General features: G+C 43.6%; 2 protein-coding genes across 9 annotated transcripts in view; both read left to right on the top strand.

The window, feature by feature from the left end:
- The window catches only part of LOC123933494 (transport and Golgi organization protein 1 homolog), a 111,733-nt gene extending 105,362 nt beyond the window's left edge, over window positions 1-6,371 (top strand). The window contains exons 7-14 of one of the 2 annotated variants that reach the window (XM_045992724.1): window positions 434-455; window positions 2,185-2,273; window positions 2,498-2,581; window positions 3,533-3,596; window positions 3,762-3,900; window positions 4,671-4,775; window positions 4,984-5,045; window positions 6,336-6,371. In XM_045992724.1, coding sequence (XP_045848680.1) covers window positions 434-455; window positions 2,185-2,273; window positions 2,498-2,581; window positions 3,533-3,596; window positions 3,762-3,900; window positions 4,671-4,775; window positions 4,984-5,045; window positions 6,336-6,343 — 573 coding nt within the window. In that variant the 3' untranslated portion in view covers window positions 6,344-6,371. Of the gene's footprint in view, window positions 1-433; window positions 456-2,184; window positions 2,274-2,497; window positions 2,582-3,532; window positions 3,597-3,761; window positions 3,901-4,084; window positions 4,140-4,670; window positions 4,776-4,983; window positions 5,046-6,335 lie in introns of those variants that run through there. The other variant, XM_045992726.1, reaches the window with a different exon arrangement.
- The window catches only part of LOC123933496 (transport and Golgi organization protein 1 homolog), a 482,235-nt gene that overhangs the window by 412,908 nt on the left and 52,558 nt on the right, over window positions 1-16,769 (top strand). For 6 of the 7 annotated variants that reach the window (XR_006816614.1, XM_045992728.1, XM_045992731.1 and 3 more), the window contains exons 3-6: window positions 14,099-14,134; window positions 14,214-14,281; window positions 14,404-14,498; window positions 15,482-15,546. Coding sequence is in view for 6 of the 7 variants with exons in the window: in XM_045992728.1 (XP_045848684.1) it covers window positions 14,099-14,134; window positions 14,214-14,281; window positions 14,404-14,498; window positions 15,482-15,546 (264 nt within the window). In the remaining variant the exon portion in view is untranslated. Of the gene's footprint in view, window positions 1-6,384; window positions 6,438-13,929; window positions 13,991-14,098; window positions 14,135-14,213; window positions 14,282-14,403; window positions 14,499-15,481; window positions 15,547-16,769 lie in introns of those variants that run through there. The other variant, XM_045992730.1, reaches the window with a different exon arrangement.

The following is a 16,769-nucleotide window of genomic DNA, read 5'->3' as shown; positions in this document are numbered from 1 at the left end:
TCATGGAGTACTGGGTGTTATATGCAAACAGGGCATCCTGGAACACTACATAAAAAACTAATGACAGTCTGTGTGGTGACTAACATAAATAAAACTAGGGAAATGATGAATTAGTGGATTTTTTTCAATGTCTGCATGATCCCTTGTCAAAATTGAATAGGTTGAACATTCATTGACTACAATGTGAATGGAATTAGGGGTCAAAAATAAGCTAAACACACGTGTGCTCTTTATCAGAAATGGATTGTGAACAATGATGATGTAATCAGGAAATTCTAAGTTTGTCTTCTTTTTTAATCCTGTGAATTCATTCTGGTAAGCACAGTGATTATTGTAATACCTTTAATTACAATTGCGGTATTTATCTGAACTATAGATTTTTACTTGTAATATGTTTTGACATCCAGCTTATCTTTGTTTCTTCCTCTCTTAGATAAAGCCTCGACAATATGAAGGTAAGATTTTTGGCTTCAGTTTCTTTACCAAAAATTCTCAGTATCGGTGTTTGATGTGGGCATAATTTGACAAGGGATAAATATGGTGACTTCTGATGTCACACTGACTTGTTATGTCTTGAAAATGGTTCTCTTCCCCATGTGGAGTCTAAGTGACAATGTGGAGGGAGTTGCCATCTCTAAGAGACCAGGACGAGGAACACCTGGTGGGACTAATGAGAATACAAGGTGTAATTTTGCAGAGAGATGTTTAGGAGGCAAGTGAGGATCACAGCCTGAAGTCTGGAGTGAGTACTTCACCATGAGCTGGCTCTTGGTGAAATGTCAAGAGGAGAAAACTCTCTGAGTCTAGCAAACACGCTACACTTAGAGAAGGAGGCATATATTTCCATGCAGAGCGTGTGTCACAGGAGAGGATTAAATGGTGGTTTTGAGTCTGAAGTGGAGGGAGCCTTTCCTGCCAGGGGAGAATGAATGGAATAGAGCCTATGCCAGCAGGGATAATGGATAGTGCCTGGGGCACCTAGATTGTGGTGATTCCGTGGTGCTGGCTGTTGATGGCCTGGGTGGCTGACTGGCTTTTAGGAAACCGTAGAATGTCGTTGTTCATTGCTGTAAGTGCGGCAGTGCTGCTGGTGAGAAGAGAGGTCTCAGAGCAAGAGAGCGCTCACAGTGGGCCAGAATAGAAGTTTGCACTTTGAGGAAAGATGATAGAATTATTTTTTAAGACATTCTGTTTATTCATTTGACAGAAACTGAGAGAGAGAGAGAGCACACAAGCAGCGGAGTGGCAGGCAGACAGAGAGGGAGAATTGGGCTCCACGCTGAGCAGAATTGGATGTGGGATGTGATCCCAGATCCCGGTGTCCTGACCCCAGCAGAAGGCAGACCCTTAACCAACTGAGCCACCCATGTGCCCCAAGATGAGAGAATCAAGTGGCTCTTAGAGGAGTCTGTGTTCTAGACCTTACATGTGTTATGCAGCTGTGATCAGGCTCCTCTTGAGTGTTGTTTTCCTGTAAGGGTAGAGGGTAACATTCTCCTGTTGTGATGAAAAAAGCTTGTCTTCTCGGGTGTGTGCATTATCCAGGCCCTCCAGAGACTCTGTGTAATGTGGAGATTGTTACCCAAGTGTGTTTATAGCAGAGATCTTGTCCTCCAGAGCCCCCAGCCTGGGGTTCATGAAAGGCGATCTGTGAGCAGCAGAACGTCTCTGAAGGCCTGCGAGTTTCACTCGCCTGACATCTTGAGTTTTCCTTGTGTGGAATTCCAAGTAGGACCTGGAAGTGGACGTGGCACTGAGCAGGACCAAAGGATAGATTTGCTCATTTTGGGTTGTGTGCAGGGACCTGATTTTGTATCTGAATTATTAGAGGAGAGAGATGTTCGTTGATAGGATGCTCGATTTTTCTGTCACAGCTCTGGCAATGACATGAGCATTTGCAGGGATCGGATTTTCCAAGAATGGTGCTTACAGATGGGAGAAAAATGAGAAGACATTCGATTGCTTTTCTCTATGTTTGAAAAACATTTTAAGTAGGAATCTCACTTATATAGAAAGTCTTAGGTTTCAAATGCTGCTACAACTTGCTTTCTTGAGGCACACTGGGAATGCTAGCAAGTTAGTGACACCCAAGTGTCAGAGAATGCTCTCTGGTGCTAACACAGTGGGATTATTCAATGTCACTGTTTTTGCTAATTAGCTTAAAATTCTTTTTTCTCCTTTCAGTTACTTTAGACCAAATAAAGAAGAAGATTGATGACTTTAAAAAGGAAAACAGGGACCTTGAAAAAAAAATAGCGAGTTGGGAGGAGAAGGTATGTGTGCCCTTTCAAATATTTTTTGTGATTTCATTTTGGTTACTTCCCCCTCTGGTAGTTCATTCTATTGATCTATTTTGTGCGATCCAGAAGCGGTCCTTGAGTAAGAGAAGCTTCACAAATGTAGCGCACTGCCTCTGTCTTTGTGAAAGGAGTCACAAAGATAGATTTCTCCAACATGCCGTTTTGGAATTCTGATTCCTTTTTCATATGTTTTATAGGTCAGGAAAGCAAAAGAAGCAAAGAAGCAAGCAGAAACGAAGAGAGAACATAAGCTTTCCCTTGCTGAAGTACATAAATTGAAAGTAAGAATCCTTTCTTTGCCTGAATTGTGTTCTAAAAACAGAAGTAAAGGTGATGAAATATTATTATTATTATTAATTTCTAAGATTGATTGCTTTGAGAGAAGGATAGAGTGAGGGGAGGGGGTCTGAAGGAGAGAGAGACAGAATGCTAAGCAGACACTGTGCTGAGTGTGTCGCCTGATGCAGGAATCAATCCCATGGCCCTGAGATCAGGACTTGAGGCAAACGGAAGCAGGAGTCAGACACTCCACAGACTGGGCCACCCAGGTGCAACCCAGGTGTCCAAAGGAATGAATCATTGCTACTCATTCAATAGATATATATATATTTCAATATATTTTCTTGAAGGAGAACATCAAAAAGGTGGAAGAGATTAATGAACATTTGAAGGACAGGCTTCAGTGTAAACAGGCTCTCTTTCAAGCTGAGAGAGAAAAGAATATCCAGAATGTGGATGTGGTAAGAGTTAGGTGTTAGTTGTCCTATAATGTGGCTTGGGAGGCTTTTCGTTTATTGGGTGAGGTGAGTGCAGTGTGCTCCTGTACTGTTTACGCAGTAGAGCGTGGGCGTCCAGGAACTGCAACTCCTACAGAGCAGTGAGCTGTGATTTCACTTACGACCACCCCGATGAGGTTTGCTATTTCAAGGTCTAGGAAATGTGGTTTATTTCACAGCTGGGTCATCATCACATCATTTAGCGCTGCCCTCCAAGTTATGTAGAAAATCCCACAAAATACGTGAGCGATGAAGGGCGATAGCAAGCCCAATTGTATAGTAGAAGATTATTTTATATCTGTTCCACTAAGAAAGCCATTTGTGTGTTTTTTGACATGAACTAGTTTCCTTACTTTCTCCTTATTCCATTTATGCCTCAGGGGCTTTCTTTGTTGCCCTCCATGAGCCTGTCCTGTTAGGTGCCCTCATATGTCTTTTCTCAAATCTGTTTTAAAGGCCCAAGATGAATTGGGGGATCAAGAGCTGAGAGCCTTGACATCCAAAATCCACGAACTGAAAGGTATGTTGTTTTGGGGGAAGAAATCTCCATATGGTGGCCATGAGTTTGCCTCGGGCAGGGAAAGATGCCTTCCTGCCTTCACAGTCTTGCCCTTCTCCTTTCCTCATCAAAACCAAGTTCTCAGGTCATGGCACAAACACACAAAAGCAAACTCATCCTTTTCAGAAAGTAAAAAGTTCCTGGAAGGCCGGTGTAATGCCCTGAGTTCTCAGAAAACAGCTAAAGAAGCAGTACTTAACCTGCTAAAGAAGAAATTGGATGTGGTGGTGGAATTCTCTGAAAGACGAAAACTGACTGCAGAAGAGTAAGCTACTGCTGTGTTGTCACAGATACCATTGTATGAATTTACGTGGCGGCAAGTCTAGAGAATTGTATTTGGAACTTCTGGAATTGGATCTTAGAGTACTTTTGTCAAATGCATTGTGTAGAGTTGTGCCTGCCCTTCCGATCTGGATTTGTGTAACCTGCATTTTCCTTTCTGTTCTAAGGACTTGCCCCACGTTGTTGTGTGATTCGTTGGAGTAGAAGGGGAAGGTACCAACATTAATCACTTTGATTAACTGGATCCCCTCTGGGTCAGTCTAAATTGTCTTTACATTTTCACTCTCATCACGTGCTCTTACCACTCCTGCATCAGGTCCATTTCTTGTTCAGCATGAGACTTGGGTCCAGAATGTGGAGAGAAAAATGGAATTCTCTTCCTGCAGAAACAGGGAAAGTTTCTTTGTGGAAAGTGGGCTGGGGCTCCAATAATACTGGGTCCCTTCATCTGGTATACAACTGAGATCATTCACTCGAGGCCAATCCCTAATAAGGCCAGCGTATTCCCTGTCCACCTGATTTTCTCTTTCTTCTTTTTTTAAAAGAGATTTTATCTATTTGACAGAGAGAGGCACTGCAAGAGAGAGAACACAAGCAGGGGGAGTGGGAGAGGGAGAAGCAGGCTTCCTGCCGAACAGGGAGTCCAGTGTTGGGCTCTATTGCAGGACCCTGGGATCATGACCTGAACCAAATACTTTTAAGCAGATACTTAATGACTGAGCCATCCTGGTGCCCCTCCACATGATTTTCTAGGTGTAACTCTCCCGGATCCCAACCAAAGCCTGCAGTTTCACTAAGTCTCATCTTTGCTGGCTGGACTGGAACTTCACTTGTTGCATTCCAACCTGTCGCCAAAAGGTTACTTGTTCATTTACTGTGTATTCACTCGCCTGTTCCAGAATTCACTGATGTGTCCTGGGGAGGTTGGCTCCCACTTCCAGGCTGGCTTTCTCCTGTGCTTCCTTCTTCTCCATCTGGTTCTCATGTTTCTTCATGTGCTCTTTAGAAATTGGGTGCATTCACTACAAGTTCGCTCTCTTGTCCAGTGTTTCCTTTTGTTTCTCAGGAGATCAGGATATTGGAGTCCCTCATTCATGTTGAAATTCCCTGTCTTCCCTGGAGACTCAGGTTTGTGTTATTCCTTCCAACTCCAGGGATGGGGGTCGCTCTCTTTCACAGGCACCTGGATTGTGTTCATTGATAGGTTCGTCTTGGGGCAGGTCCAGTGTCCTGAACACCTTTCTCTCTTCAACACCATATCCCTCAGCCACACATTGACTGACGCTGCAGAAGACATTTGCTGAAGTGTAGTTGAGAGACCAGAAGCAGATGCTCATGTCCTTCTCTTTCTAGAGCTTTTGTCTGTTTCTGAGTCTTTCTGCATGAGATTCTTGACAAGTGTCCAGTTGAAACCTTGTGTATCAACACCATGAACAAAAGAGTCGAGGGCGGCACAGCAAAACAACCTTTCTAAGCATCGCTGTTTGCTGCCTTCTCCATCCATGAACTTGGTCTTGTTTAAGAAGATTGACTCAGGGCGCCTGGGTGGCTCAGTAGGTTAGAGCCTCTGCTTTCATCTGAGGTCATGGTCCCAGGGTCCTGGGATCGATCCCTGCTTTGGGTTCTCTGCTCAGCGGGGAGCCCGCTTCCCCTCTGTCTCTGACTGCCTCTCTGCCTACTTGTGATCTCTCTCTGTCAAATAAATAAATAAAATCTGTAAAAAAAAAAAAAAAAAAAAAAGAAGGTTGTCTCAATGGAGCTGACAGTTTTCCCTCTGAAGTATGTTCCCTGAGATAACACCCTGCGTATGTGAGAGTTCACATGGATTATGAGGACATATTTTCGGCACTAAGATTGGCCTTTTCCTACACCAGGATCTTTCATGTGGGGCCAGGGGTTGTACTTCTAAAGCCTAGAGATGTGTGGGAGTGAGTTTCCATGCCAGTGAAGCCATATTCTGGAAGGTTCCTTTGGGCTGACTGACTGTGTGGGGCCCAGCCTTTGTCTGAGGATCAGGGCTCCCCACGGAGGTGAGACTAATGCTGGGCCCGTGCTTCATCCTAATGAGTGTAGCTTGTCAGGCTTGGCTTTTCACTTTGAATTGAAATGAGCCTTCACCATTTCAAACCAAAGACGTACTCCAAGAGGGCACAAAGTGCAATGTTATTTGATGACATGGTGAGTGAATTAAAGTAGAGAAGTATAAAGACAGCCCCGATTGCATGGAGCTTGGCCAGCAACCAGAGTTCGGTTTTTCTTTAACCCTAAATGGGGCCTTCATTCATTTCCCTGTTGTGTTGTCAGTCTGTGCTTTAAGCGGAGACATTCCAACATAGGCCAACAAGTGTGCTGGGAGGATAAATGGCAGAAATTCAGGACCTTGGCTACTGGACAATGTATATACCTTTCCCATCTTAGGAAGCTAGAAGAGACACTTTATGAACTGAATGCAACCAAGAACGAGCTGTCAGCTGCCGATGAAAATCTGAAAGTAGCCAAAGAAGAAATGGACAAGTACAGGTAAGTTTAGACACTACATATAGTGGCTCCTGAAAAACCTGTTCCTTTGTTTTTTTGTTTTTTTTTTTTTAATTTTTAAATTTTTTTATAAACAGATAATGTATTATTAGCCCCCAGGGGCACAGGTCTGTGGATCGCCAGTCTTACTCACATCACAGCACTCACCATAGCACGTACGCTCCCCAATGTCCATACCCCACCAACCTCTCCCTACACCCCTCCCCCCGGCAACTCTCAGTTTGTTTTGTGACATTAAGAGTCTCTTATGATTTGTCTCCCCCTGATCCCTTCTTGTTTCATTTATTCTTTTCCTACCCCCCAAACCCCAAATGTTGCATCTCCACTTCCTCATATCAGGGAGATCATATGATAGTTGTCTTTCTCCCATCGACTTATTTCGCTAACCATAATACTCTCTAGTTCCATCCACATCGTCACAAATGGCAAGGTTCATTTCTTTTGATGGCTTCATGGTATTCATATATATATATATATATATCTCACATCTTTTTTATCCATTCATCTGTTGATGGACATCTAGGTTCTTTCCATAGTTTGGCTATTGTGGACATTGCTGCTATAAACATTGGGGTGCACGTGCCCCTTCAGATCACTATGTTTGTATCATTAGGGTAAATACCTGGTAGTGCAATTGCTGGGTCGTAGGGTAGTTCTATTTTCAGCTTTTTGAGGAACCTCCATGCTGTTTTTCAGAGTGGTTGCACCAGCTTTCATTCCCAAGCAAGTGTAGGAGTGTTCCCCTTTCTCCACATCCTCGCCAGCATCTGTCATTTCCCGACTTGTTAATTTTAGCCATTCTGCCTGGCGTGAGGGGGTATCTCATTGTGGTTTTGATTTGTATTTCCCTGATGCTGAGTGATGTGGACCTGTTTTTCATGTGTCTGTTAGCCAGCTGAATGTCTTTGCAGAAATGTCTGTTCATGTCCTCTGCCCATTTCTTGGTTGCATTATCTGTTCTTTGGGTGCTGAGTTTGCTAAACTCTTTATAGATTTTGGATACTAGCCCTTTATCTGATATGTCGTTTGTAAATATCTACTCCCATTCTGTCAGTTGTCTTTTGGCTTTGTTAACTGTTTCCTTTGATGTGCACAAGCTTTTGATCTTGATGAAGTTCCAATAGTTCATTTTTGCCCTTGCTTTCCTTGCGTTTGGTAATGTTTCTAGGAAAAATTGCTGTGGTTGAGGTCGAAGAGGTTGCTGCCTGTACTCTCTAGGATTTTGATGGATTCCTTTCTCACATTGAGGTCCTTTATCCATTTTGTGAGTTTTCATGTGTGGTGTAAGGAAGTGGTCCAGTTTCATTTTTCTGCATGTGGCTGTCCAATTTTCCCAACACCATTTGTTGAAGAGGCTGTCTTTTTTCCATTGGACATTCTTTCCTGCTTTGTCAAAGATTAGTTGACCATAGAGTTGAGGGTCTGTTTCTGGGCTCTCTCTTCTTTTTCATTGATCCAGGTGTCTGTTTTTGTGCCAGAACCATGGTGTCTTGATGATGACAGCTTTGTAGTAGAGCTTGAATTCCAGAATTGTGATGCCACCAACTTTGGCTTTCTTTTTCAATATTCCTTTGGCTATTCGACGTCTTTTCTGGTTCCATATAAATTTTTTAATCCACTGAGCCACCCAGGCGCCCCTCCCTATAAATTTTTTAAAAGTAATTATATATAATCAAGTTGTTATCAGTTATCGATAGATGTATGTTTCAGTAATAGTGTACTTTTTTAAGATTTTATTTATTTCTTTGACAGAGAGCTCATAAGTAGACAGGCAGGCGGGAGGGGGCAGGCTCCCTGCTGAGCAGAGAGCCCGACGTGGGGCTGGATCCCCGGAACCTGGGGTCATGACCCAAGCAGAAAGCAGAGGCTTTAACCCACTGAGCCACCCAGGCACCCCTCCATATAAATTTTAAGATTATTTATTCCATTTCTTTGATAAAAATGGATGGTATTTTGATAAGGATTGCATTAAATGTGTAGATTGCTTTGCTTAGCCAAGACATTTTCACAATATTTGTTTTTCCCATCCATGAGCATGGAACATTTTTCCGTTTCTTTGTGTCTTCCTCAATTTCATTCATGAGTACTTTAGAGTTTTCCTAGTATACTTTCTTTGCTTCTTTGCTTAGCTGTATTCCTAGGTATCTTATGGTTTGTAAATGGGATTGACTCCTTAATTTCTTGTCCTTCTGTCTTGTTGTTGTGTAAAGAAATGCAACTGATTTCTGTTCATCGATTTTATATCCTGACAGTTTACTGAATTCCTGTACAAGTTCTAGAAGATTTGGAGTGGAGTCTTTTGGGGTTTCCACATATGGTATCATAGCATCTGCAAAGAGTGAGACTTTCACTTCTATTTTGCCGATTTGGATGCTTTTCATTTCTTTTTGTTGTCTGATTGTGAGACTAGGACTTCTAGTACTATGTTGAATAGCAGTGGTGATAACAGACATTGCTGCCGTGTTCCTGACCTTAGCGGAAAAGCTCTCAGTTTTTCCTCCATTCAGAATGATATTTGCGGTGGGTTTTCATAGATGACTTTGATAATATTGAGGTATGTGCCCTCTATCCCGGCACTTTGAAGTGTTTTGATCAGGAAGGGATGCTGTACTTTGTCAAATGCTTTTCCAGCATCTATTGAGAGTATCATGTGGTTCTTGTTCTTTCTTTTCTTAATGTATTGGATCACATTAATTGATTTGCGGATGCTGAACCACCTTGCAGCCCTGGAATAAATCCCACTTGGTGGTGGTGAATAATCGTTTTAATGTACTGTTAGATCCTATTGGCTAGTATTTTGGTGAGAATTTTCGCATCTGTGTTGATCAAGGATATTGGTCTCTAATTCCCTTTTTCTGGGATCCTTGTCTGGTTTGGGGATCAAGGTGATGCCTCATAAAGGGAGTTTGGAAATTTTCCTACCATTTCAGTTTTTTGGAACAGTTTCAGGAGAATCGGAATTAATTCTTCTTTAACTGTTTGGTAAAATTCCCCTGGGAAGCCATCTGGCCCTGGGCTTTTGTTTGGGGATTTTTGATGACTGTTTCAATCTCTGTACTGGTTATGGGTCTGTTCGGGTTTTCTATTTCTTCCTGGCTCAGTAGTGGTAGTTTATATTGTCTCTAACAGTGCACCCATTTCTTCCAGATTGTCAAATTTGTTGGCGCACAGTTGCTTATAATATATTCTTATAATTGTTTGTATTTCTTTGGTGTTGGTTGTGATCTCTCCTCTTTCATTCATGATTTTATTAATCTGGGTCTTTTCTCTCTTCCTTTTGATAGGTCTGTCCAGGGGTTTATCAACCTTATTAATTTTTTCAGAGAACCAGCTCCTAGTTTCATTGTTCTATTGTTTTGGTGGTTTGTATTTCATTGATTTCTGCTCTGATCTTTATGATTTCTCTTCTCCTGCTGGATTTAGGCTTTCTTTGTTGTTCTTTCTCCAGCTCCTTTAGGTGTAGGGTTAGGTTGTGTATTTGCACTAGAGAAGAATGTGTATTGTTGCTTTGGGATGGAATGTTCTGAATACATCTGTGATGTCCATCTGGTCCAGTGTGTCATGTAAGGCCTTTATTTCCTTGTTGATCTTTTGCTTGGATGATCTGTCCATTTCAGTGAGGGGAGTGTTAAAGTCCCCTACTATTATTGTATTATTGTCGATGTGTTTCTTTGATTTTGTTATTAATTGGTTTATATAGTTGGCTACTCCCACATTAGGGGCATAGATATTTAAAATTGTTACATCTTCTTGTTAGAAAGACCCTCTGAGTATGATAAAGTGTCCTTCCTCATCTCTTATTAAGTCTTTGGCTTATTAAGTCTTATTAAGTCTTTGGCTTATTAAGTCTTATTAAGTCTTTGGCTTAAAATCTAATTGATCTGATGTAAGGATTGCCACCCCAGGTCTCTTCTGATGTCCATTAGCATAGTACATTGTTTTCCACACTCTCACTTTAAATCTGGAGGTTTCTTTGGGTCTAAAATGAGTTTCTTGTAGGCAGCATATTGATGGGTTTTGTTTTTTTATCCATTCTCATACCCTGTGTCTTTTGATTAGGGCACTTAGTCCATTAACATTCAGGGTAACTATTGAGAGATATGAATTTAGTGCCATTGTATTGCCTATAAGATGACTGTTACTGTATATTGTCTCTGTTCCTTTCTGATCTACAACTTTTAGGCTCTCTCTTTGCTTAGAGGACCCCCTTCATTATTTCTTGTAGAGCTGGTTTGGTGTTTGCAAATTCTTTCCATTTTTGTTTGTCCTGGAAGCTTTTTATCTCTCCTTCTATTTTCAGTGATAGCCTAGCTGGATATAGTATTCTTGGCTGCATATTTTTCTCGTTGAGTGCTCTGAATATATCACGCCAGTCCTTTCTGGTCTGACAGGTCTCTGTGGATAAGTCTGCTGCCAATCTAATATTTTTGCCATTTTATGTTACAGACTTCTTGTCCCCTGGTGCTGTCAGGATTTTCTTTGTCACTAAGACTTGTAAATTTTACTATTAGATGACAGGGTGTGGACCTATTCTTACTGATTTTGAGGGGGGTTCTCTTCACCTCCTGGATTTTGATGCTTGTTCCCTTTGCCATATCAGGTAAATTATCTGCAATAATTCTCTCCAATATACCTTCTGCTCTGCTCTCTCTTTCTTCTTCTTCTGGAATCCCAATTATTCTAATGTTTCATCTTATGGTATCACATATCTCTCAAATTCTCCCCTTGTGGTCCCATAGTTGTTTGTCTCTCTTTTGCTCAGCCTCTTTATTCTCTGTCATTTGGTCTTCTATATCACTAATTCTTTCTTCTGCCTCATTTATCCTAGCAGTAAGAGCCTCCATTTTTGACTGCACCTCTTTAATAGCTTTTTTGATTTCAACATGGTTAAATTGTAGTTTTTTTATTTCTCGAGAAAGGGCTTTTATTTCTCTGGACAGGGTTTCCTTAATATCTCCCATGCCTTTTTCGAGCCTAGCTAGAACCTTGAGAATCGTCATTCTGAATTCTAGATCTGACATATTACCAATGTCCGTATTGATTAGGTCCCTCGCCTTCAGTATTGCCTCTTGTTCTTTTTTTTTTTTTTTTTTGTGAGTTTTTCCACCTTCTCATTTTGTCCAGATAAGAATATATGGAGGAGCAAATAAAATACTAAAAGGGTGGCAAAGACCCCAGGAAAAAGTGCTTTAACCAAATCAGAAGAGACCCCATATCATGAGGGGGGAGAGAAAGGGGGTAAAAAGAAGTTCAGGGAAAAAAATTTAGAAAGAAAACAAATAAGGAAAAAATATAAAAAAGAAAAAATATATATACATATTAGACTGGTGACTAGAACAGGGTCACTCACTTAATTTTGGGTGTATTTTGGTCTCTTAGAAGAAATTACCTCCCAATATTTTAAAGAATGAAAAACATACGTAACGGTAAACACAATGAAGAGATGGAATATGACTATTAAGATGAAAAAAAATTAATTTCTAAAAAAGGAGTTGATAGATAAGTTGGTTTGGAGAATAAAGAAAAGAAAGTGGAAAGAATTTGCTCAGTCTGGAGATTAGAACAAGACTGGTGTTAGATTTAGGGTGTATTTTGATCCATTAGAAGACGTTGTACCCAAAATTTTCTAGATGGAAAACCATATGTGTATACAAAAACTGAAGTTAGATACAAAGAAGGATAAAATATGATAATAATAATGAAGGTTCAATAAAGTTTTTTTTAAATGAAAAGTAAATTTTTAAGATAAACTAGTTTTAAGAAGCTATAAGAGGAAAGGGTAAACGTTTAAAAAATTAGCAGAAGAAAAAAAATTAAATAAAAAAAAATAACTTTGCAAGACTCAAGTGTCTTGGGGAGAAAGCCATGAATTCCGTGCTTTGCTTTCTCCTCCTCTGCAATTCCACTGTTCTCCTTAGTAAGTGAACTCGGTCTTGGCTGGATTTCTTGTTGATCTTCTGGGGCAGGGGCCTGTAGTAGTGATTCTTAGGTGTCTCTTCCCAGGCGGAATTGCACTGTCCTTTCCAGGGGCCAGCTAAGTAATCTGCTCGGGTTCGCTTTCAGGAGGTTTTGTTCCCTGAAAACTTTCCGTAGAGTTCCGGAAGACAGGAATGAAAATGGCGGCCTCCCAATCTATGGGCTGGAGGAGCCGAGAGCTCAGGGCCCCACTCCCCAGTGCACCCTCAGAGAAAGCGCTAAACCACTCCCGTCTTCCTGGCCTCTGGCTGCGCTATGAGCTCACCCAGCCTGTGACCAAGCATCTCTGTCTCTGGCACACAGCTCCACCTGGAGTCTCCGAACCCCTTAGATCCCTGAGCTCTTCCGGGGGCGTCTTCCCGGATCTTATGGGGACCCCACTCACAGAGCAGTCGCCTGTGCCATGGATTACAGTTCAAGGTAACCCCAATTTGAGAGCTCACTCCTCGGCTCTGTCTCTGTAGCCAGCGTTCCCACTCTAATACCTGCGAGTTTTGTGACACTCAGACACCGCCGATCCTTCTGTGACCCTGTGGGACCTGGGGCCACGCTGTCCCCGCGTGGGCTTCACCCCGGATTAGCCTCTGGAGCGATGTCCCTCAGTGGAGCAGACTTTTAAAAGTCCTGATTTTGTGCTCCGTTGCTCTGCCGCTTGCTGGGAGCCGGCCCTTCCCCCCGGAGTCTATCCTCCCATCGCTTTGAATTCACTTCTCCGTGGGTCCTACCTTTCAGAAAGCGGTCAATTTTCTGTTTCTAGAATTGTTGCTCTTCTTCTCTTCAATCTCCTGTTGGATTTGTAGGTGTTCAGAATGGTTTGATAAGCTATCTAGCTCATCCCTTGCTACCTGATGTCATCTCATCCTGCTACTTCTCCACCATCTTGACTCCTCCCTCCCTTTGGATTTTTAATCTTTGTACATTTTGAGGACTCAATTAAGTAATATACCCCAAAATTCAGAGGATGTATCCAGAGAGAATTAACAGACACAGAAAGATAAGGCACAAAACAATTATGTGACTAAACACGTCCTGATCCCCAGTGTTGGCCTGACTCTGTGGAAACTGGCTCCACTGCAGTGTCCTTGCAGTGGTATCTTGAGGAAAACAGTTTGTCCTCGGATGAGTCCTAGCCATAAACACGGTAGTGCCATCTGATGGCGCTGGTCTTTGCAACCCTGGGAACCATGGCGAAGACAGAGTTAAAGGAGAATAGAGCTTCATGACCAAAGACACTTGTCATGTGATAACTGAGGGAAAGATTGAAAACGGGTAAAGAAATTATGTCAATTCTGAATCTGCAGGCAAAGAAAAACGATTAAGGAAAGGCTGTAACAATAGCTTTGACCCTACTCTCCAATGATAGTCCGCTGAAAGTGTTTCCTGTGTCAGGATCCATTGTATGAGGGGACAGATCAGAGGAGGATGGCCACGTGGGCAGATGATTGAAAATCACACCCCGTGTTGGGTTTTGTCTGATGCAAACAATTGTCCCTCACAGACAACAAGTGGAAGAAATGCAAGATCAGCTGCAGGAGTCCAAGCTCACCTTCAATCACAAGGTAACCTGAGTTGTGTCTGACACACTGACCCCTTGGCGCCCCCTGCAGGTGATGGTAGTGGTCCTTAGAGCCCTGAACATGGGCTTTCGGTGTGTTGGCTTTTTTCAGATCGCAGTTCAGGAGAGGAATGCTCTGGCTAACTGGGTAAGTGTTTTCTTTTTCCTCGTCTTCGTTTGGGGCACAGTCGGGCACAACTGAGTGTGGGTGTGTTTTTCTCCCACAGATGAAAGCTCGATATTGGGAAACAAGGATGATGCAGCAGAGCAGGGAGAACGCCTACCTGAAATACAGGTGTGAGAGTTTGACGTGCGTTTTTACGGTTTTTGCAGAGGTGACGGCTATGCTGTTTAGTGCCTAGGAGAGGACGTGGTGTTGTAATTCTTAGAGATGTCCTTTCTTTTTCTGTGTTCAAGACTACGCATGATGGAAGGGGAGATGATGCCTGGGGGATCCATGAGGCGTGAACAGATGCCTGGAAGGCCTGAGTTGCAGAAGCCTGTGTGGCAAGGTAGGGAGCACGACGTGAAATGCAGCAGCCTGATTTCTGCTGTGAAACCACACGGTGTCCTTCCCGTTGCTGTGGGTGATTGCTGTGTGTCCTGGAGAGAATCACAAGCCTGAAGGTTGTCTGAAGGGGTGACAAGAGGGTGCTTTCCTTATATGCCCCCCGGCAGCAGGACACTAGCCCCTGTGACAGGTGGAGCTCACGCCACTCCACACCTTCCTACCTGCTACCTCCTTCAGAAGAGCTGAGCCTGAGAAGGTGGGAGCTGAGCGCCCTTCCCACCTTGACTCAGTGGTCAAGACTTGGCAAAAAAAAAAAAAGACTATTTGAAAAAGGGCAATTATTAACTCGTTATGGAGGTTCCTATATTTTTGTTTTATTTGTAATCTATGAGACCATATTCACCAATGAAATATATTTTACTCCTCTCACGTTATCGGTGCAATGCCATAGCTTTATTGCTCAATCTGCCTATGTTTTCTTTGTTCGTGACTATACAAATGTCAAAGTCTGTTTCTTCCCTGAAATGTTTATTTGTTCGCCAGGCACACATGCTAGGTCTCATCTGCAGGAGGGACAAATGAACCATCCACCTGTGGCCTGAGAAGAGAACATGGGCCGTTCATGTTGGGGGTTTGTGGATGGCACCCATGCAAGGATATTCTCACTTCGATGTTTAGTCTATGAAGAAAAAGTGATTTTGCCTGATGTGTGTTGAGCACCCCAATTTTAGTGTTGATTTCCAGCCAGTTGTTCCCCTACCTGTCCGCATGTGATGGTTTACTTACGGAAACCCTGGAACCAGGGCCCTGGAGTGTCTCCCACAAGAGTCAAGTGACTGGTGTCTCTCTTCGCAAAGGAGTCACTTGAGTCACGGTTGAAACCCTCTGATAAGGGACCCAAGTGTGGGAAAGAGTGCAAGATGGGGGAGGAAGGCATGGAGGGCATGCAAACCACAATAAACCTCTGACCTTTGTCTGATCCAGCACCTAGACCGGTTCCCAGGATGAACAGCCGCACCAGCCCTCAACGGGACCCATTGATGGCTACGGTAAGTGCCGTGGGCGTTTTTAGTTGTGTCCGTTTCTGAAAAGGATTGCAGTGTGGACAGCTCCCTGTCCTGGCCTTGTGGCTGTTGCGTGTGTCCTGCGATCATCCCTTTCAGAGTGCACGCTGTTCACCCAGGAGCCTCTGGGCTGCTCCGTTAGAGATCTGCAATTTCGTGCTTCCTCCCAAAGCTGTATTAGTGGCCCATGATGGTAGGATGCTCACCTCGTGCATGTGTGTGTGTGCGAGTGTATAAATGACTCGAGGAGGATGACATCTCACTCCACAGTGAAGTTGGCTAGTCCGGCTGACTCCTTGCTGTTTGTTTTCCTGAGGGAACAGGAGCATTTTTGGTTTTCGGGTCAGGATTAACCTGGGAGGATGTCTGCAGAGGTCCTCACAGATGGAAAATGGGAAAAGCCAAGACTGCCTCACACTTGGGCCACATGCTTTGGGCAGCTTGAGTGTTAGTGGAGAAGGTGAGCTGTGACCTCCTGTGCGTCCCATCTGTGTGGGTGAAGACGTGAGCTGGAATCCCTCCAGTTGGCCCCTGGGTGAGATGATGTTGAACTCTGGAAGTTCCAGGTGTGTTGTAGAAAACGCGCCCTGGAGCAGCGGCCCCAAAGAGGGAATCCCGGTGACTCCCTGCAGGCCCCACCCCTCACACGTGTTTCAGTTGTGCTCCCGTGAGCAGGTGCTGATGGGGTCTGGTGGCTATGCCAGCTCATAGCGTCTCTCCCGACCCATCCTGGGAGCATTGCATGTGCTCTCCAGACACATCCGTTTGCATTTGGGGATGTCAAATCAGCCCGTTAGTGGTTCTCAGCACCAAGGACTATGCATTTGCTCTGTGCCTGAGCTAAGGAGGCCCGAATGTCAGGGATGCGGATCATAGAGCTGGTCTTGCTCACTCGTAGGGTCGTGCTTCTCTCAGAAAGTTCTCTTCCAGGTCCACTGCAGGACTCCGGACACTCCTATCTCCTCAGCGGTGTCTGTAGCCATGGACAGCCCTTGTGCAGCATAGCACACCTCCTTGTCAGGGAGGGAAGCAGAGCTGGTCAGGGGGTTGCGGGTGGGCTGCCGCTTGACCCACGAGTGACTGCACTTCCAGGCGTGGACACCAGCCTTCCCATGGCCTCTCATTGTGTCTGTTCTCAATGTACAGAGGAGATGATGTGCTTGCCGTGATGGGGGAAGTATGGTCCCAGCCATAGATACTTGCCTGTC

Source organism: Meles meles, chromosome 21 (assembly GCF_922984935.1).
Source record: "Meles meles chromosome 21, mMelMel3.1 paternal haplotype, whole genome shotgun sequence".
In the NCBI taxonomy this organism is placed as follows: Eukaryota; Metazoa; Chordata; class Mammalia; order Carnivora; family Mustelidae; genus Meles; species Meles meles.
Note: the sequence above shows the minus strand (reverse complement) of the source record. Positions and strands in the feature narration are given on the sequence as shown.